This window comes from Elgaria multicarinata, chromosome 14 (assembly GCF_023053635.1).
Source record: "Elgaria multicarinata webbii isolate HBS135686 ecotype San Diego chromosome 14, rElgMul1.1.pri, whole genome shotgun sequence".
In the NCBI taxonomy this organism is placed as follows: Eukaryota; Metazoa; Chordata; class Lepidosauria; order Squamata; family Anguidae; genus Elgaria; species Elgaria multicarinata.
Genome location: NC_086184.1, coordinates 1,186,844 through 1,207,541, shown reverse-complemented (window position 1 = coordinate 1,207,541; position 20,698 = coordinate 1,186,844). Strand labels below are relative to the sequence as shown.

At 54.1% G+C, this 20,698-nt stretch overlaps 2 protein-coding genes across 2 annotated transcripts; both read right to left on the bottom strand.

Moving 5' to 3' along the window:
• Positions 1-194: 194 nt before the first annotated feature.
• LOC134408669 (cadherin-1-like) lies at positions 195-7,736 on the bottom strand. The gene is made up of 9 exons (XM_063141033.1): positions 7,655-7,736; positions 4,840-4,983; positions 3,956-4,111; positions 3,641-3,785; positions 3,052-3,227; positions 2,625-2,753; positions 1,180-1,322; positions 934-1,072; positions 195-506 (listed from the first exon to the last, which is right to left on the bottom strand). The coding sequence occupies exons 1-9, from the start codon at positions 7,703-7,705 to the stop codon at positions 417-419; spliced, it is 1,173 nt and encodes a 390-aa protein (XP_062997103.1). The 5' UTR covers positions 7,706-7,736; the 3' UTR covers positions 195-416.
• Positions 7,737-9,683: 1,947 nt separating this feature from the next.
• Positions 9,684-12,393, bottom strand: LOC134408896 (5-hydroxyisourate hydrolase-like). Its single transcript, XM_063141409.1, has 4 exons — positions 12,157-12,393; positions 10,657-10,799; positions 10,411-10,549; positions 9,684-9,800 (listed from the first exon to the last, which is right to left on the bottom strand). The coding sequence occupies exons 1-4, from the start codon at positions 12,391-12,393 to the stop codon at positions 9,711-9,713; spliced, it is 609 nt and encodes a 202-aa protein (XP_062997479.1). The 3' UTR covers positions 9,684-9,710.
• Positions 12,394-20,698: the final 8,305 nt, after the last annotated feature.

Below are 20,698 nucleotides of genomic sequence, written 5' to 3'. Positions count from 1 at the left end.
CAAGAAACCCCCCCCCTCCCCTCGATTCCTCAGCCCCTGGACTTCACTAGCACCTGAACAACAGCGCTCTCCACCTGTGCTGTCCACAAATGTGCCATCCCAGGGGGAACCACTCCCAAAGCCGCAGAGCGCAAAGTTGTGAAGCGGGCCAGAGTCCCTCCGTGGCCTCCCATTTAAAACAGGAGACCTCCAAGTAACACTCTGCATTCACCCTCACAAGAACCCTGTGAGGCAGGCCTTTTATTAGTCTCCTGTTTACTGGCAGGCATCAACTTGTGGCCACGGCCCAAACGTGGGGACTTGGAGGCAGCTCCAGCTTCCACTCCACTGTACCGCGCAGGCGATGTCTAAGAAGACACTGTGGTTTGTGGCTTGCTGCAGTGGCGCCCCCCGCTGATGCCGCCCCGTCTCTTCCACTAGTTCCCTCTGTAGGTCGTGTAGGAATAGGGGCTGGTCAGCAGCGGGATGTGCACTTTGCTTTCCGCCCCTGTGACTGTGAAGACAACCTGAAAGAGACAAGCAGAGCAAGGGGGTGCTTAGACCGAAGGCAGCTGAATGGGGCGGGGGATTTGGAAGGGCAGAAGGTGGGGAGAGCGGGGAGAGATCCTGCCCCCTCCGCAGCTGCACTGGGCCTAGTCCACGGGGAAACAGTTGGCAGAGTAAAACTGCCTGGCTCGGAGCCCCTCGGGTGCCACGACCTGGCCACCGTTCTCTCCAGCCCCTTTGGACTCATCCAGTTCCGGCTGAGTTCCTGATGGCTCACCAGGCCTCTCTTACCAGCCCTCAGGGCCTTTCGCTCCCCTGACAGGACCCCCGCATTTTCCTCTGGCCATGTGAATGGCTCCAGCACCCCCATGCGCACCACTAGAGTGCATGGTCCCACTGTGATCACTAGGCCCCTCCCATCTCCTTTGCCAGATGAACAAAACTTACTTCCACATAAGGGTAGAAGCTGGTGTGGCCCTGTTGCTGCCAGTACTTCCCCGTGTCAAAGTGCAGCTTGTAGGTGCCCGCGCTCAGTTTCCCAGGTGCCAGGATGCTCTTGTCCATGCGCCCATCCATGTTCGTCATACTGAGATTGGAACAGAGGAGGCTGAAGCTGTTGGGAGCCCCGATCCGGAGCCCTGAAACATTGGCAAGCGAGCCAGGGGTCCCGTCCCCCCTCTGTTCCCCTCCTACCACTCCATGATCTCTGTCCATGGGTCGCTGGAATCCCCAAGCTGAAAGAAGCGCATGGCCAGGCCTGTGGCGGGGAGGCCGGTGAGCACATTCAGGGCATGGATGCTCAGGGAAGCGTGGGGGCCTTCCTCTGGGGCGGCAGCCTGAGAGACAGGAGAAGGAAAGTCTGCTGAAACCCACACGCATGGAAGCCAGAGCAAGCCGTGCGCACGCAAACACCCACACCCACGGCTGCAGCGGTCCTGCTCTGGCACTTCTCTTCCAACTGCTTCCTCAGTTGCTACCATCAGAGCCTTCCCCTCCTTAAGACAAATGGCCAGGTTTGCCTTCAGCAGATGTGGGAAAGGCTCCTGCATGCAAGGTTTGGGCAAAATGCCCTTGGTGGGCCCTCCTCCCTGACCTCCCTCTCACTCGCAGCTGTCACAGTGCCTCCTCGCTTGCCCCCTGGACCCAATCCACAGCCCAGAGGGGGGAAGCACAAGCTGAGCAGGGGCTGCTGCTCCTCCTCCCCCTCCCTCCTTGGCTGCCTGCCTGCTTGGAGGAGACTGGGGAACAGGTAGCAACAGCCAGGACGAAGAGCAGCCAGGCTTGGGGGCTTGCAGGGCCAGGGCGCCCTCCCCGCTCAGGGGCCTGGCCCCTCCCAGCCGCCTTGCTCTCCCAGCTGTTGAGACCCGGCTCTGCCTAGGCGTGCGCTGACATGCAAGCCTGCAGATCTTCTGCGTGAGGGGAGGCCCTGAGCACGGAGGAGCCCTGCCGGGCATGAAAGCACCGCCGTGCGTGTGCTTTGAATGCACAAGTGTCCAAGGTGACTTGATTTCCAGCCATTTAAAATCGTATGTTGCTGTCACTGCCACCGTACCCAGGGTCCATCTGTGCTCCGGCCCCCAAGAAGCGTTGCTTTCGGAGGCCTCTTGCCAGAAAACCCAAGAGGCTGAACAGGGCAGGCCAGCTTCTTGAGAGCGCTGGTTGTCTTGAGCAGCCGGTCACGCCCATTCCCCCACCCAATTGCCTCCTCTAGGGTTGAGCCCACCCTTCTTCATGGGGTCTCTCACCACACACCCCTGGAAGCGCACCTCGTCCTTCTGCGGCAGCTGGTTTCTCCCCTCCATTTGGGGGCCTTCCTGATCCGGCTTGGCACCGTTTCCTGATGCTGGGCCGGCAGGCAGCCGTGACTCAGCAGCAAGTGTTAACCCTTTGGGAGCTGCAAGGGGGGAGTGCAAGCAGATCCCCCAAGTGCCGCCTGCCAAAATCATGAGCAAGGAGGATCCCTCCCCAGCTCTACCAGGTATGGTATTGGGAGGCCACAGTCCTGACACACGTTCCTCCCATGGCCCGCCCTCCTTAGACCGCGATGGAGGCCGTCCCTTTGCATGAGTTCAGGGGAGGAATTCAGCAGGATATGATGTGGTGTCAGTTCAAGGAAGGAAGAAGAGACCCAACATTACCGTGGACGGATCAAAGATCGGCTGGTTGTCACTGGTGTCGGTGACGGTGATCACTGCTGACGCTGAAGCAGTGAGGCCTTGTCCTAACATGTCTGCAGCTTGTAGGACCAGAGTGTACCGGGGGAATTTCTAGAAGGAAGCAAAGCAACAATTCCGTTTGTGTACCAAAACTGGGAAGACTTATTTGCAGAGCTTCATAGCCTTCTTTGGGACCACCACCACCCACCACCCTTGTGGGATGTTTGGGTTGAAAGTGATGCAAAATTTGAAGTGCAATCCTGAACTCAGCTGAGTGCTTAATTCGCAGTGCTTCCAATGCTGTTCCAGTGCTAATCGCGTGAGGCAGGAGCACAGGCTTACAGGGGGCTCTGGGTGCCCTCGGAGGTGCTAGCTAGACTCCCTGCCCCCCACCCCCCCAGGCAGTCACCTCTCGGTCTAGGCCTGTGGTGATCACGCTGATCATCCCTGTTTCATTGTTGATGGTGAACATTTGTCTGTGGGGCTCTGGAGGCTCCTGGCTGAGGATGGAGTAGGTGATGACCCCGTTGAAAGTATCTATGCTGTCATCAGCGTCAGTGGCCGTCACTTGCATCACAGAGGTACCTTTGTATGTATATGAAAGAGGTTTAAAAAACAACAGCAACAACTAAGTTTCAGAAGGTGCAATACAGAAAATTTACCCTCCTTCCCAGCCAGGATAAAGGCAGAACTGAAACTATCCCAGGCAGCTGCAGGAGATTTTTCAGCTTCTGAGTAAAAGTAAGCTGCACAGCACCTGCGCATTGCACATGGCAGCTGCAGGGGATTGTGGGCTGCAGAGTACACACAGGGAAACTTTCGCTCAGCTGGGGGCCTGGGTGGGGTTTGCGCATGATAGCTTTCCCTTCTCTGTGCCAAGGAAATAGTGCCCATGTGCAAACACTACACAAGGAGGAGGGCACACCATGCCCCACTGAACTGCAGCAACTAATGATGTGCCTTTGTTCGTACATGTGCAAATGAACACAGATTCCTACCTGGCCTGGCTCCTTCGGTCACGGCTCCTTTGAAGACACTCTGGGTGAATACTGGCCGGTTGTCATTCTGATCTATCACCTTGATGGTGATGTCCATGGGGTCCTCCACAGGTTGGCCGTTTTCAGACACCGCATGGGACTGCAGCTGGAGAGCAAAAGAAGTCCACGGCTGTTATTCACCCTGAAACTGCCAAGGGCCGGCTTGGGCACAAAAAACGTTTCGTAGTGGAGGCAGCCACAGCTACAGCAAAGCATTTATTGTTCTAGACCAGGGTGGGCCTCTTCAGACGGATGCAGGAGCACTTGAGGACTCACCTGGTATTTGTCAATGTCTTCTCTGTCCAGCGGACGGGTCACTCTCAGCCTGCCTGTTTCCCTATCAATGGAGAAGACGCCAACCGGAGGGCTGTCTGCTCCCTGCCCAGTGATGCTGTAGAAGACCTTGGTCTCTTTGTCTTTACTGGACTTGATCTGGTGGAGAAAACGGATCAAGTATTCAGTCAAGTGGGGGGGGGGGGAGCTTCAGAGCAACAGAGGTGGTCAAAGCTCACCAGCCCTTCTCCTCCATATGTCCTGTTCCCCTCTCCCCATATTGGCCAGGATCTCCCCACTGATAAAGAGGGGGGATGGGCCAGCCTCAGGGGGCCAGCCTCAGTCCGCCATCTCCCGCGCACAGCAACTGTGCCTCGATTAAGAGTTTCCAGGAACTTTCCAGGATGAAAAGTAAACCCGTCAAGCCATGCAAACGCAAACCTAACAACCCAGAAGGACACAAAGCTGCCAACTCAACTTAAAACCGCACCAGTTTCACTTCCATGTGGATTATGAAGAATGCTACTTTGACGGGAGTCATCGTGGCACCCTGCTGTCCAACGGAAAGGCTCCTCGCCTCACAGGCCTTGAGTACAAAGCAGCCTTGCCCAGCCTGATGGCCTCTGGGTGGACCACAACTCCCACAACCCCCCAGCCAGCGATGGGGAGGGCCAGTATAAAGAAGTAGGACCCAAGGACTGGATGGGAGCTTCTGAAGGCCTGAGCCCTGTCACAAGTGGGGAATTTCAGGACTGATGCAAACATAAGAGGCCACCAAGTTGGGGATTAAGACAAAGTCACCTAGACCTCAGGTAAATGACTAACCTGGGGCAGCCCCTGGCAGGGAGGGACCCCCAGGAGGAGACACCATAGAACGGAGGCCTTACCTGCACCAGTTCCTTGGGGAACGGACCCCTCTCGTTCTCGGAGCAAGTGATCGGTGGGATGACCCAGTCCCTCTTCTGTCTCCTCAAGCCTGGGCCAGATTTGGGGAAGGTCAGCACCTGTCCGTGAGCAATGCCGTTGGGCTCCTGTGAAGAAAGACACACGCCTCCAGCTCAGCATGGCAGGAAGAAACCTGGGGATTTAGTCAGGGAAACCTCAAGTGTCTCAGCAGGACCTGGAGTGGCTACATGTCCTCTTTTGTAGCGCACAAGCCCAAAGTGGCTGTGGAGGGTGGTGACGTGTCCTCTATTTCAAAGCTGTCCTCTCTTTGAACGGCTGCCGAGTCCACGTGGGGGTTAAAGAAATAACCAGCAGAAGCAAACTGAAGTTCCCCACCTTCTGCAGCACCAGGCCAGCAGGTGGAGCCAGGCCCTGGTCCCAGCCTCCTACGCTCCGAGGTGAGAAGTATTGTAATTATTTATAATTTTACATCTAAACATAAATTTGCATATGCCAACTTTATGCAAATTGGCGTCCTCTTGTTTTGCTGATTCGTCTCCTCTTGTTTGGTGATTCATAAGTTGCCACCTGAGCAAAAGCACATTTCCTCCCATTCGCACATACTGAAAGACAGTGTGGTGTAGTGGTTAGAGTGTTGGACTGCAACTCGGGAGATCCAGGTTCTAGTCTCCACTCAGCTATGGAGCCAGTCACTGTCTCTCAGATTAACCTACTTCACAGGGATGTTGTTAGGATGAAATCGAGAGGAGGAGGAGGACCACGTAAGCCACCCTTGGGTTCCTTGTCAGAGGAGGAAAAAAGGGAGGAAATAAATAAAATATCCACAGATCAGGACCGTGCTTCTGCGCTGAGAAAGGGAAGCCAAGTCAAGAGGGGAGGGTGACAGCTGTCCATCCCACGATCCTTACCCACCATCTGCATTCAGCTGATCAGTAGGAAAGAGTTTGGGATGGGGGGAAGAGTTGTGGGGGCTTCTCCTCTGGCACGGCTCAGACTCTCTTGGACTCCATTTCGCTGACCTCTTTTGCTGCCTTATTTGCCCTTACCTGATCCTGTTTAAAGGTTGCCAACCTACTGTTGGTCTTCAGGGGTCCTTGCCGTAACTGAATCAACATGAGTCTGGGGACATTAGGAACAGCTAATATTAGCTTTGAACACCCACGCTGAAAGAAGAGTGCCACGTAAACCCAGAAGCTCATTTGTCCCAATATTTCGAACCCAGCAAAGTTAACGGGCTCCACTTGCCATGTGGTTTTGTTCTGTGGGCCCCAAAGAGCTTCAACTATGCACGGTGGAGGGATAAGTTGACCAAGCACCCAAGCAGAACATTTTGCATTTTTGTGAATTGCTCTGGACATACTTGTATTTATTTATTTATTTATTTATTTATTTATTTATTTATTTTTTACCTTCAAGAGGCAGCTGGACAACCATCTGTCAGGGATGCTTTAGGGTGGATTCCTGCATTGAGCAGGGGGTTGGACTCGATGGCTTATAGACCCCTTCCAACTCTACTTTTCTATGATTCTATAAAAACCATCAGAAACATAAAAACAACAGTACTGAAGGGAGGCATAAGTAAAGATTTGCAATAGTGATGGTGGTGGTGAGGATGACAGATGATGGGATATTGCAAAACAACAATAAGAATAGTCACAATAATAACAGTAATGCTGGGATATTAAAGGTTTATAATAAAAGAATAGTAAATAACACGGTGATAGGCTGGGTTGGATGAATTCCTGGAGGAGGACGAGGCTATCGATGGCTACTAGCCCTGAGGGTTATGTGCTACCTCCAGTATCTGAGGCAGTGAGCCTGTGTGCACCAGTTGCTGGGGAACATGGGTGGGAGGGTGCTGTTGCACCGTGTCCTGCTTTGTAAGTTCCTGGTCAACATCTGGCTGGCCCCTGGGCAAACAGAGCACTGGACTAGATGGACCCTTGGTCTGATCCAGCATCAGGGCTCTTCTGATGTTCTGTTTACATGCAGCATTTGAATTTTGCTTCCATTGCCCTCCGCCCTCTGCCAAAGACTGACAGGAGCCCAGCCCGGCAAGATGTGCCCCAGAGCCCCACTTCTTCAAGGAACAGCCAAGGGAAGCGTGTGCTCAGCTGGCTTCCTTCTGTTCCTCAGCAGCAGGACAGACCCTCAGCCTCTGCTTTGATGGAGCTGCCTTGGACGTGGCCCTCGGGCCCTCATTGCCATTGCCTGGCAGATTAAGCAGGGGCCCGCTAGGTCTGAATGTCCCCTCTCCCTGGCCTGGCATAAGATCAGTTCTGTGAAGGGCAGAGGAGGCAGGCAGGGCTGCAAGGAGGCGGCTGCCCACACCTGCCCCTGGGAGCTCCCTCCCTCTTGACGCACGCCGCTTGGCGTTCTCATGGGCCCTTTCTCAGGGGGCTGCTGCTCATGGTGTTCCCACGGATCTGGAAGTGCAATCCCGCCAAAACATGAGCACCCAAAGTGCCAACCATTGCCCCAGCGTAGCTGCGCCCGCTCGCCAGGGAGCCCTCATGGTCGCCCAGGATGGAGCCACAGTGCAGGGTCAGCACCTGTGCTTTGCGTGCAAGCCGATCCCACGTTCCGTCCCCACCAGCTCCACTTTCGGGATTTCAGGTAGCCACATTATTGGGCTACACAGTACACATCCCTGGGCTATCACATCAATGCCCAATGCTTCTGGAGGTTTCCAGCACCTCCACACGCCCTGCCCCACTCCTCCTTGCCCTCCTCCACCCTCCTCTCCCCACTGCCAGGGCCCCACAGCTTTCCCCCCACCTTCTCTGCCTCTCCTACCTGAGCGGGAAGAACGAGGAGGACCAGGAGAGCAGCCCCGAAGTAGCCCATGGTCCCGCTTCCACGCTCTGCCCGTGTGAGCCTCTCTCTGGCAATGGGGTGGCAGCCGAGGCGGCTCAGCCAGGGCAAAGTCTGCCTGCCAAGGCCCTTTGGGGGGGGAGGAGCTGGTGCCGTCAACGCACAGCCCTGCTTGCTACATCGGATGGAAATGAGCCCAAACTGCTTTCATGGTGGCATCAGATCAGGCGGGTGGAGGATCCACAAGGAACATCTCTGGCCTACATGCCGTTCCTCCATTCTGCAAGTCTCAGGCCTCCCTGTGTGTTCGAGGCTCCGTTCAGGGCAGGGCCCGTCAGGAAGTATCCCTGGGACCCCTTTCCAACGTCAGGCCACAGCTCTGGGGCATCCTCTCACCAGTGCTTTAATGGTTTAAAAACAGTTTTTTGTTAACAGTTTGGGAGAGAGAGAGGAATCTGGCACGGAAATCTGTGGTTGCACGTTGCACACCGCCTAAGATGGCCACGTCCCTTGTTTCACACAGGACAGTCCTCTGCTTGAAGAGTTATCAAAGAGACCATCCCCCAGTTGAAACATGGGCTGCCCAAATCAGGCCTGGTTTCAAGTTGAAGAACCCGATGAGGGGAAAGCAAAGGGGCCGTGAAGTTTCAGATCCAGATTTAGCACCTGGTCAGTAGCCAGGCATACCGGTGAGACGTATTTCTATGTAACTTATAGCTTTTATCCTTACATTTGCATTTGCACAGACACTTTCACAGGTGCGGGTATAAATTGGTGCCCTCTGTCTTAGTGAGGCGTAAGTGGCCGGTCGTCTGACTTCTTTCCCCCTTGCAAAGATCAAGGGTCTGACCACGTTGCCGTGGTGCCCAAAAAGGGGGAGTGGGCTCTGCAGGGGGGCCCCAAATAGAATCCCGTGATGCAGATGCCCCTGAGGCTGGGCATACCCAGGGCCTACACAGCGGATTGGCTCACATGCCTGGGAAGCTGATCCACTCCGTCTGAGATCCCTGCTCAGCCCTGCCCAGCCACACGGCTGATGCCAAGGCACCTGAGGCCGGGCTGGGTGCTCTGCGTTCTCCTTGGTGGGCTTCCTGCTTCTGGGTGGGGCAGGGGTCTCGAGGGAAAAGGTATCAGCTGCTCAATATCAGATCCATCTACTGTAACGCTTCAATAGGTAACTGGCGGCAGTGGCCATGTCTTACTGACAAGCTTCCTTGCTCCCTGGCAGTGGGTCAGGCAGCCTCCGTCCCCTCCTCACACCCCACTGCTGCCAGGCCCCTGCTCCTGCCAGCTTCATCGGTGGAAACGGGAGTCCCTTTCTGTCCCCGGAGGCATTCTGCAACCTAGCTCGGGAGGCCGGAGGCCTTTCTCCACTGCCTGCGTTGCTGGGTGGCCCCTTCCTGGGCCAGGGTTGCTGCAGCTCTCCGGCTCCTGAGAAGAGCCCGAGCTCGTGTGCTGCGGACGAGGACTGCTCCAGAGCTGCCGCCTGGGGCTGCCGCTTCCTGACAGGGAGTGCAGTGTGGCGGTGCGTGGGCAAAGCCACCAAGGCCATCAGCAAGGTGCAGCAGAAAAACAGCTTCAAGACAGGCTGGAAGTTCTATGTTTCTAAGCCAAGGAGTCCCAGCTGCCTTAAGCTTTGGTTCCCTGAGGGGTCCCGGCCTCGAGCAGCCACCGTCCTGGGCAGCCCTCCCAGCATGGGGGCACAGCGGACGTTCGGCAGTAGCACTGCAATACAGGGCGTCCCGTCCCGCCCCTCCACCGGCACCCTCACATTCTCTCCCTCCCCTTGCAGGCGCCCAACAACCACGGTCCATCCAAGGCCTCCCATTTAAAACAGGAGACTTCCAAGTAACACTCTTTGCGTCCGCCCTCACAAGAACCCTGTGAGGCAGGCCTTTTATTAGTCTCCTGTTCTCTGGCAGGCATCAGCTTGTGGCCACGGCCACGGCCCAGACGTGGGGACTTGGAGGCAGCTCCAGCTTGTGGTTTGTGGCTTGCTGCAGTGGCGCCCCCCGCTGATGCCGCCCCGTCTCTTCCACTAGTTCCCCCTGTAGGTCGTGTAGGAATAGGGGCTGGTCAGCAGCGGGATGTGCACTTTGCTTTCTGCCCCTGTGACTGTGAAGACAACCTGAAAGAGACAAGCAGAGCAAGGGGGTGCTTAGACCGAATTCAGCTGAATGGGGCGGGGGATTTGGAAGGGCAGAAGGTGGGGAGAGCTCTATGGGGTGCGGGGGGGGGAGATCCTGCCGTCTCTGTAGCTGCACTGGGCCTGGTCCACGGGGGAACAGTTGGCAGAGTAAAACTGCCTGGCTCGGAGCCCCTCGGGTGCCACAATGCGGCCACCGTTCTCTCCAGCCCCTTTGGACTCATCCCGTTCTGGCTGAGTTCCTGACGGCTCACCAGGCCTCTCTTACCAGCCCTCAGGGCCTTTCGCTCCCCTGACAGGACCCTCCCTGGCATGTGAATGGCTCCATGCGCACCGCTAGAGGTTCGTATGTTACTGGACCTCACACGTGCAGCCCCCCAAGGCATTCTCCCCCAACATTCTCTCTTCCAGATGTGTTGGACTACAGTGCCCATCATCCCCACCCAGTGTGGCCATTGATCCCATTCTCCAGAGGCATGTTCCCCTCCTGCCAAAGCAGGAGCACTAAAGGCCCCCATCCAAGGAGAGTGCACGGTCCCTACTGTGGTGGCTGGGCCCCTCCCGTCTCCTTTGCCAGATGATCAAAACTTACGTCCACATAAGGGTAGAAGCTGGTGCGGCCCTGTTGCTGCCAGTACTTTCCCGTGTCAAAGCGCAGCTTGTAGGTGCCGGCTGTCAGCCGCCCGAGTGCCGGGATTCTCTTGTCCAAGCGCCCTTCTTTGTTCGTCGTGCTGAAATTGAAACAAAGGAGGCTGAAGCTGTTGGAGACCCAATCCAGAGCCCCGAAACATTGGCATGCGAGCTGGGGTCCCCCCCGCCGCCCATGATCCTGTCCTACCTCCTCATGATCTCTTTCCATATTTTTCTGGGCTGCTGAAACTGAGCCAAGCGCAAGTCCAGCCCTGTGGCAGGGAGGCCGGTGAGCAAATCCAGAGCATGGAGGCTCAGGGAAAATTGTTTGGCTCCATAACACCCGGCAACCTGGGATTCAAAGTTGAGAGACGGGAGAAGAAAAGAAGTCCTTTGAAACCTGTATGAATTCCTCCCCTTGCCTAGCAAAGGAAGCGAGAGCAAGCCGTGCAGCCACCCGCAGACACACTCGCACCCAGCTGGAAGGCCCCTGCTTTGACATTTCTCTTCCAAGTAGTTCCTTAGTCGCAACCGTCACAACTTTCCGCTCTTTAAAACAAGTGGCCACTTCTCTAGTTTGGGCACATTTCTTTTCCCCTATGGAGACCCCTCTCACTCTCAGAATCTGCTGGGCCAGATTCAGGGAAGGGCTGAGCCTCTCCATGAACAATGCCATTGGGCTCCTGTGCAGAAAGACACACAAAATTTAAAACGATTTAAACAGCTAAAACCAATTTCAATTAAAAAAAGAAGCAGCTAATCCTATTAAGGCAGCTGACATAAATGCCCCATCATATGCCATTACATGTCTGGGTTTAGAGGAAAGTCTTAAGCTGGTGTTGACAAAATGGCAATGTTGGCACCAGGTGGGCCTCAATGGGGACAGCATTCTGTAATCGAGGGGCCACCACTGAGAAGGCCTTCTCCCTTGTTGCCACTTTCCGAGGCTCTTAGAGAGATCTTAACTGTTGATCTTTATTGAAGACAGAAAAGACTTATAGCTAATTACTAGAATTACTGCCCCCCAAAAAGAGTTTTACTGTGATGTGTGCCTCGCCTCTGGGAAGTCAGGTTCTGACAAAATCCATGGCAGAGCATTCCCATTCAAAGATAGGCGACCCACTCTTGTTCTTAACGGGTCATTGCCTTTACTGAATCAACCCCAATCTGGAACATTAGGAACTGCTTATCCTCACAGGGGAATTTAAAACATTTGCTTCGAATGCCCACATTGAAAGAAGAGTTTCGTGTAAGCCCACAAGCTCATTCGTTCCAAAATTTTGAAAACTTTGTTGGCCCAGCAAAGTTGGTGGACTCCCCTTGCCGCGTGGTTTTGTTCTGTGGGCCCAAAACAGCTTCAAATGTGCACAGCTGAGCGATGAGTTCACCAAAACCCAAGCAGAACAGCTTGGCTGCCCACAAGAACGTCTCACTGGTAAGCAACCGCATTCGATGTGAACTTGGGGATAAGATGTTGTTTTGCTCTGATGCTGCTGCTGGAGCTCAGAATCCATTCCCCCCTCGCCCCCCCCACTCACATTCCTGGAAACTAAGGGAGGGGCAGGGGCATTGCTGACGCTAGGTGAGTTCAGACGTTGCACTGAGACACCCTGAAGATAAGCCGCGGTGGGCGGGGTCTTTTGCTGGATAACAGGTGATGGCGGGCACTGTGTCTTGCCTTGGGTTGTGCCAACCTCAGCCCTCCCACCTGCTCCCGGCACGTATCCAGGGTGCCTTTGCGGCAGAACCCCTCGTTCCCTTTGTCGGCACCCGTTCTGCAATTGGTCACCTGGGGCTGCTGGGCGCAGCAGCGCTTTGTTCTGAAGGACACCCAGGTGCCCAGAAAAAAAGCCACAGGTAAGGGGGTGCCCAGCGCTGCAAGGAGGCTGCTGCCCACGCCTGCCCCTGGACGCTCCCTCCGTCGTGACTCCTCACTGCTTGGCATTCTCAGGGGCCCTTTCTTGGGGGCTGCTGCTCAAGGTTTTTCAACAGATCTGCAGGTTCAACAGATCTGCAGCTTCATGCCCAAGGGGCCACGTTTTGCCCCGGTGTGGCTTTGCCCGCTCACCAGGGAACAACCAGGAAATGGGTTATAGGTTCTCTGACTCAGCAATAAATAGGACTCTGTACCTGCCGGGCAGGTAGCAGTGGAGGGGCTGCTCCCCTACACCCACCTTGGGAGCGCTTCCCTCCACATCCTAGCTCTTCCCCCCCCACACACACAGGATGGAGCCACAGTGCAGGGTCACCACCTGTGCTTTGCATGCAAGCCGACCCCACGTTTTGTCCCCACCAGCTCCACTTTGGGGATATCAGGTAGCCACATTATTGGGCTACACAGTACACATCCCTGGGCTACACGCTTCTGGAGTTCTCCTGCACCTCCACACGCCCTGCCCCACTCCTCCACATCCTCCCAAATTTCTCCACCCTCCTCTTTCCACTCCCAGGGCCCCACAGCTTCCCCGCACCCTCTCTGCCTCTCCTACCTGAGCGGAAAGAGTGAAGAAGACCACAACAGCAGCCCCAAAGTAGCCCATGGTCCCACCTCCACTCTTGCTCTCCACCCGTGTGAGCCTCTCTCTGGCAATGGGGTAGCAGCCAAAACAGCCTGCCAACGCCTTCCGGGGCGCCTCCTTGGTTCAATGAAGCAAATCCAGGCTTGCTTTGCTGTTGGAAAGGATCAGGCGGGTGAGAGATTCATGAGGAACTCCTCTGGCATGGGTGCCATCGCTCCTCTGCGCAGGTCTCATTCCTTTCAGTAGGGGAGGCTTAATTTGGGGCAGGACCCATCAGGAAGCCCTGGAACCCTTCCCAAGGTCCCTCTAGGGCAGCTTTCCTCAACCTGGGGCGCTCCAGATGTGTTGGACTACAACTCCCAGAATGCCCCAGCTGGCTGGGGCATTGTGGGAGATGCAGTCCAACACATCTGGAGCGCCCCAGGTTGAGGAAAGCTGCTCTAGGGCATCCTTCAATCCCAGTGCTTGAACCTTGAACTCAAAGATCACAAAAACCTGCAAGCTTTTGAGGTCTGTAGATCTCTTCATCAGGCAAGATGTTACAAAAGTAAGGAGGGGGAGAGTCTTAAGCATCTTAGAGGAAGAAGAGGGGTTGCAGGTGTTGGGTTTCTGTAACACTACGTATGATGAAGTGATCTGGCAATCCCAAAAGCCTGCACATTTTTGTGATCTTTGAGGTGGCCTAATAATGGCACTGCACCATATGGATTTGAGATATTCTCTTATGACCAACACAGCCGCTTTGTTTGTTTTTCCCTGTTCCAGATGTGTTCTGGCTCTCAATTCCAACTCTGATTCACAAGATTCCATACTGATGTGTCTTTAAGACCATAAGAAGAGCCCTGATGCTGGATCAGACCAAGGGCCCATCTAGTCCTGCACTCTGTTTGCACAGGGGCCAAGAAGATTCTCACCAGGGATCCACAAGCAGGATGTGGTGCAACAGCACCTTCCTGCTACATGAAACTTTGATAAGGTGCTGCTGCTCAATGCTGTACAGGCTAGAAACTTTAATGAATTCCTACAGTAAACTGTGAACATAAGGAGACATACTTCCAAAACATGGGACACAATTGATTTATAGTTTAATCCTAGCACCTTTCAAATTCTTGAAAGGTTGTCTCACAGAGGAGGGCCAGGATCTCTTCTCGGCCATCCCAGAGTGCAGGACATGGAATCATGGGCTCAAGTTACAGGAAGCCAGATTCCGGCTGGACATCAGGAAAGACTTCCTGACTGTTAGAGCAGTACGACAATGGAACCAGTGACCTAGGGAGGTGGTGGGCTCTCCCACACTGCAGGCCTTCAAGAGGCAGCTGGACAACCACATGTCAGGGATGCTTTAAGGTGGATTCCTGCACTGAGAGGAGGGGTTGGACTTGATGGCCTTATAGGCCCCTTCCAACTCTACTATTCTACGATTCTATGAAAAATTACCAGGATTTGGCCCACAATCACCTCGCCAAGTTCCTCAACGTTCCCTGTAAGTTCTAAGGACAAGAATTTCCTCCTGAAGTTGTCAACAGCCAATTGATGCGCAGATGCCACCAGCAGCTGAGGTTTTCCACAGTGCATGAAGTCAGTGTTATCACCTGTTCCAGTCCATCCACCCACCTGCTCTTCAGAGGCACAGTTACAGCGGCTGGCACCCCTAGCTAAAGTACCCCCGGGGTGTCACCTAACCCCTTGCCAGGGCTGCACATTGCAGGGGAAGGTGGGTGGCACAATTGGAGATTGATACCAATCTCTTCTGAACAAGGTGTGCTGCTGCTGCTGCTGCTGCTACATTGGCGGGTTCGAGCAGATGTGAGATGGGCAGGAGCCCTGCCCTTGGCTCCCACAAGGGGGCAATGTGAACTCACACTAATTTATAAAAATAAAAAAATCCAGCCAAAGGTAGCTGTTCTGAGCCCTTTGAGGACCAACCCAAATGCCACAAAATCTGTTGACTTAGTTGAGGCTTTAAGCAAAAGAAAGACCCTAGAATGAGTGGTGTTCACTCCCCTTCCCCGCAAGAAGAGGGTTGAAGACAGAAGCCAAATAGCCCAGCCGGAGAAAGAGGAAACAGGGTGAGACTGAAACAAGGAGCAAGTGGAGCAGCCTCTTTTCCTGGGCCCACAAGGGGCTACTAAAAAGCTTCTGTAACCCCCCCCCCCAGTGCTGCTGTTGCTGCAGAGCAAGGTGTCACCCCGTCCTTGGCTGGGGACACCAGAGGTCATTCTCTCCTCCTCGATGGGACTTTTAAAAGTGGCTTAATCCAGATTGACTCAACAAGGTAGAAAGGTGAGAGTTTATTAGTTTATTTATTGTTGCATTTACATCCCACCTTTTTTTCCTCCAAGGAACCCAAGGCGGCGTACATAATCCTCCTCCTCTCCATTTTATCCTCACAACAACAACACTGTGAGGTAGGCTGGGCTGAGAGCCTGTGACTGGCCCAAAGTCACCCAGTGGGTTTCCATGGCTGAGTGGGCACTAGAATCCAGATCTCCTGACTCCCAGTCTGACACTCTAACCACTACACCACACCGGAGAGTTGTGCCACTTGGAATTTGTGGAAGCAAGAACACGATGCGGAAGAGGGTCGCCCCCCCCCCGCATCAGATCTGGCCCAGGACATTTTGCTGATTGAGCCAGAGCGACACCCCCCCATGGGTACTCTGCACCCCCACGTCAATATACACAGTACCCTGAACATGCACAAAATTGACTTTAAAGGAAGAGCTAGTTTTAGATTAGTAGATAGCGCAAACAACCCAGACTACTATGCCTCCTCTTCCCTTAGGGCCAAAAGTATGCCCTCCCCTTCCCCCTCCCCGAACTGAGGTGAGGCCAAATTGTGGGGAGGTAATGAGTGGGGTACCACAGGGCTCAGTCCTGGGCCCAGTGCTCTTCAACTTTTTTATTAATGATTTGGACGAGGAGGTGCAGGGAATGCTTATCAAATTTGCAGATGACACAAAATTGGGTGGGATAGCTAATACCCTGGAAGACAGAAACAAACTTCAAAGTGATCTTGATAGGCTGGAGTGCTGGGTTGAAAACAACAGAATGAAATTTAATAGGGATAAATGCCAAGTTCTACATCTAGGAAATAGAAACCAAATGCAGTTACAAGATGGGGGATACTTGGCTCAGCAATACTACAAATGAGAAGGATCTTGGAATTGTTGTAGATCGCAAGCTGAATATGAGCCAACAGTGTGATATGGCTGCAAGAAAGGCCAATGCTATTTTGGGCTGCATTAATAGAAGTATAGCTTCCAAATCACGTGAGGTACTGGTTCCTCTCTATTCAGCCCTGGTTAGGCCTCATCTAGAGTATTGCGTCCAGTTCTGGGCTCCACAATTCAAGAAGGACGCAGACAAGCTGGAGCATTTTCAGAGGAGGGCAACCAGGATGATCAGGGGTCTGGAAACAAAGCCCTATGAAGAGAGACTGAAAGAACTGGGCAGGTTTAGCCTGGAGAAGAGAAGATTGAGGGGAGACATGAGAGCACTCTTCAAATACTTAAAAGGTTGTCACACAGAGGAGGGCCAGGATCTCTTCTCGATCCTCCCAGAGTGCAGGACACGGAATAACAGGCTCAAGTTAAAGGAAGCCAGATTCCGGCTGGACATCAGGAAAAACTTCCTGACTGTTAGAGCAGTATGACAATAGAACTGGTTACCTAGAGAGGTTGTGGGCTCTCCCACACTGGAGGCATTCAAGAGGCAGCTGGACAACCATCTGTCAGGGATGCTTTAGGGTGGATTCCTGCATTGAGCAGGGGGTTGGACTCAATGGCCTTTTAGGCCCCTTCCAACTCTACTATTCTATGATTAATATTTGCAATAGATGCCCTGTGGGTTTATGCATGCTTTGCTCCCCCTTTCACACACACACCCAACATTTACCCATGTGGAATTAGCCTGATCCTATCCACGTTGTGGGGACTCAGGAGGACTGGCAGCATCTTCACTTTGCCTCATGGAAGGGCCGGCCCCGTTCCTCATAGCTGTGTTGCTGCTACAGAATTACAACTGTAGATCGAAGGGGTGTGTGATACGCTTATGCAAGATCCAGCCTGAGCTCATCTTTGCTCCAGGCTGGCAGCTGCACATCCCCCAATTCTCCAGAACCCGAGACGGCGCCTTCTGCCCTACCCCAATCAGCAACTCCTTTTCCAGTGAAGAACCCAAAGCCACTGCTGTGTAAACAGAAGGGCTTCTTCCTTCCACCACTTCCGTTGGTGCATTTCGCAGGGGTCATGCCCAGCCCCCAGCCCTGGCTCGCATTCTGCTGCTCTTCGCGAGTGATCCCATCCCGCTGGCATTTGCAAACCCAGCCTTGATCCTCTTTTGCTTGCAGCCCACAGGTCGGCTGCTCGTTTCGCTCATCCATGCAAGGCAGGCAGGATAAGCTGGAGGGCTTCCAGCACCCTGCCTGCATGTGGGAGAGAGCTGGCCGGCCGGCCGGGGCTCTGTGAGGCCATCGTGCAGCCAGAGGCTTTTCATGGAAAGGCCCTGCTCCACTTTGGATAGGTGTGTGCTCTCCCATCCATCCGAGTATGCCACTTTCCCGTGTTCCACACTGGATAGTTCTGGCCACAGGCACCAGAATTCTGAAGTGTGTTCCTATTTTTTAGTTTCACCCCTGAGATGCCTTAAATTTCACATTTTCAATGGCAGAGGGTGCCTGGGATCCAGCTGCAGGTAAGACAAACTCTCTGCGTGCCCTTACTGTCCGGACTTGGTTTGCTGAGGGACTGACCCAGGAGGCCTTTCTAGCTCTGTGGAACATAGGAGAGGGGAGAGTCCCTCCCACTCCCTTGGATACGTAAAGACAAAATATGGCAAGCCACAAGGAGGGATGGCGACCTTGCCCCACAACAGGAGAGGGGGGCAACCTCAAAGGAATCTGCTTGGCTGGTGGTTGAGGGAAGGTGTTTGAGTTATGCACAAAGGCTAGAAGAGGAGAAACTGGAACCTCCCCCCTCCCCAGTTCTAGTGGGAGGGTGAACACCCATGCTAAATAAGGAAACGACTTGCACTTAATGGCATTAGCAGGTAAATGGATCAGGCAGGAAGGAAGGCAATTTCATTTGTGCAAAGCCCTCCCCCTCCCCCCTCGTTATTAGAGGAGGGGGGCACCCACGGATCTTCCTCTTACGGTTTAAAGTCGATCTGTAGCCCTTGTGCACAGATCCCTCTTTGGTTTTTAACGTACTTTGATTACATTCCAGTGTTTCACACAACCATAAAAAGTCATTTTGATCTGATGGAGCGATAGTGGTGGTAAGCTGCAGATAGTGGCCTCTTTCCTACCCTTTTCGGCCAGCGAGTTTGCTCCAATAAAAAGTAGCTTACATCTGGAAGGCCTGGATCTGTGGCCCCGCGTCTGTCCCTGTGTCCCAGCCACAATAGGATCGGGACCTCAGGGTGGTTGCAAGGAGGGCAAATAGAATTGAGTTTGTGCAGCGCTTTGCCAAGTGAATTTGATCCATAAACAAACCTCCGTTGGAGAACCCCAAAGGTGCCTGGGCCTTCTCAGGAACAACAGGTGGAAGGGAAACCTCTGGTGTCCTCTGACCTTTCCCACCTCCCTTTTCTAGGAATCCCCAGGGCAGGGAAAGGTGTAGGTTCACCCCCCACCCTCCCCATCCAACCTGCGCAATCAAGTGTGGCTCAACAAGGGAGAACTCTCTGGCGATGGAGAAAAGGTACCTTGCACCAACGTCCTGGCCTCAGCACACCCAGAAGAACGGGAGCGCAGGGCGAAGCCTTCTCTTCCCAGAACCCTGGCGGGGAATTCACCTTGGCTCTCCAGATGCAAACACCTCCCAAACCCTCGCACCTGGGGATCCAGGGAGTGAAGTAAACAAAGGGACAACCATGTCAAGAAGTACCCCGGCTGCAAGCACCTGGCCCCAGCCTCCGGGCTCAGGGGGAGGCCTGCCTCTTGCAGCAAGGCTCCCCACCACACGCCCACACAGCAGCACGGGCCGGTGCCTCCCACTCAACAGAAAAATGTCTTCCCACGGCCAGGTAAACTCCCTGTTGGCAAAGACCAGGCCCGGCTCGGCCTGGCCCCAATGCTCCGGAGCACATCGTCTCTCCAGATTTCAGCCAGGGTGCATAGAGCAGAACCAGCGGCCGTGGCGCATGCACGCACTCCAGGGCAGGGCCCCTCGCGCTCACAGCCACTGCAAGGAGGCTGGGGCAGGAGCATTGGCAGAGTGCTCTGGGGATGCCGCTCATCCTCCTCTCTCGCTTCCTCACCAGCTCCAGAGATGAAGTGCTTCAGCTGCTGTTCCTTGATGGTTGCTTCTCCAGTTGTCTCCACTGCCGGCTCTCCAACAGGTACAGAACCAACCAACCCCCCACACACAGAGGTCAATGCAGCCCAAGAATGACCCCCCACTTCATCAGGTTGTTAACCTGCATGCTCCAGAGTGGCTCTTGCAGCCTGGCTAGCTCCACAGCAGGCAGCTATGCAACAGGTGATAGTGCTCCTAGGATGGAGGGCACCTGATGCACTGCTGTCTGCCAAGCAACTGTCCCAAGGCACAGCTGCTCTTCTGGAGCACCTGGCTGGCAACCACAGGCAGGTGCCTTTAGACCAGCCTTCCTCAACCTGGGGCGCTCCAGATGTGTTGGACTGCAACTCCCAGAATGCTCCAGCCAGCTGGAGCATTCTGGGAGTTGTAGTCCAACACATCTGGAGCGCCCCAGGTTGAGGAAGGCTGCTTTAGACTCTCATGACCAAATGCAGCGGTCTCCAGTCTGGCGTCCTGCAGGTGTGTTGGACTACACCTCCAACACATGGCCGTGCTGGCTGGGGAACTTGGGAACTGCAGTCCAACATATCTGAACGGCACCAGGTTGGGGATGGCTGGGCCTCATCTCTTTCCAGTGCTACTTTGCACAATTGGTCTAAAACTGAAATAGATCCAACGTGTGTCTGGCTGCCACTTGGTATTACAAGTACCTGTTTTAGCCCATTTACTGAAAAATTGATAAGGAACATGAATAGTTCAAGAAGAAATAAAATGGCTTTTAAAATAATGTTGGCATTCTGACTTCTTTTTTTTTTTTAAAGAAAAGAAACTGGCTGCAGATTTTCTTGTTTTGTCAGGGTTCGTGGGTTGTGTTGTTTGGCAGTTTTGGAAGATGAGAAAGTAAACAAACACGAGTCCCCCTATATGACATCCGTCAGTCTGGGGCATTCTGGGAAAATTAAATGGCAGCTAGACCTTGCTACTTGGGAGTACTACAGCTGGAGGGCCCCTCCCCCAGAGCCCCCCCCCCCCCCCGGGAGCTGGAAGCGGCCGTGCCTCCGGAAGAACAACCGGGAGGGCTGTTTTTGTCCCTCTCTCAAAATACTAGAACCCAAAGGGGTCATATCCCATGAAGCTGATGGGTGGGAGATTCAGGACAGATAAGTGGAAGGACTTCTTCACACAGCACGTAGTTAAACTATGGAATTCGCAACCACAAGACGTAGTGATGGCCACCAATTCAGACAGCTTTAAAAGGGGGTTGGATAAATTCCTGGTTACTAGCCCTGATGGTTGCGTGCTATCTCCAGTATTCGAGGCAGTAAGCCTGGGTGCACCAGTTGCTGGGGAACATGGGTGGGAGGGTGCTGTTGCACCGGGTTCTGCTTTGCTGGGCTCTGGCAGGCAGAGACCATCAGAGCCTGCTTCAGTTGTGTCCCCACCCCAGGGCTAACTGTCATCCTCACCCTGT

Bases quoted from the DNA above. Each gene is read 5' to 3' on its own strand.
- LOC134408669 (XM_063141033.1), bottom strand. From the start codon at position 7,705: ATGGGCTACTTCGGGGCTGCTCTCCTGGTCCTCCTCGTTCTTCCCGCT. The intron at 1,323-2,624 runs GTAATGTTGGGT...CCTGTCTCTCAG, and splicing joins CGATCTTTGATCCGTCCACG to GCTGCCGCCCCAGAGGAAGG. The intron at 507-933 runs GTAAGTTTTGTT...TGTCTCTTTCAG, and splicing joins GCTTCTACCCTTATGTGGAA to GTTGTCTTCACAGTCACAGG.
- LOC134408896 (XM_063141409.1), bottom strand. From the start codon at position 12,393: ATGCCAAGCAGTGAGGAGTCACGACGGAGGGAGCGTCCAGGGGCAGGC. The intron at 10,800-12,156 runs GTGGGAGGGCTG...TTTGAATCCCAG, and splicing joins TGGATACGTGCCGGGAGCAG to GTTGCCGGGTGTTATGGAGC. The intron at 10,550-10,656 runs GTAGGACAGGAT...TTTCAATTTCAG, and splicing joins TGGAAAGAGATCATGAGGAG to CACGACGAACAAAGAAGGGC.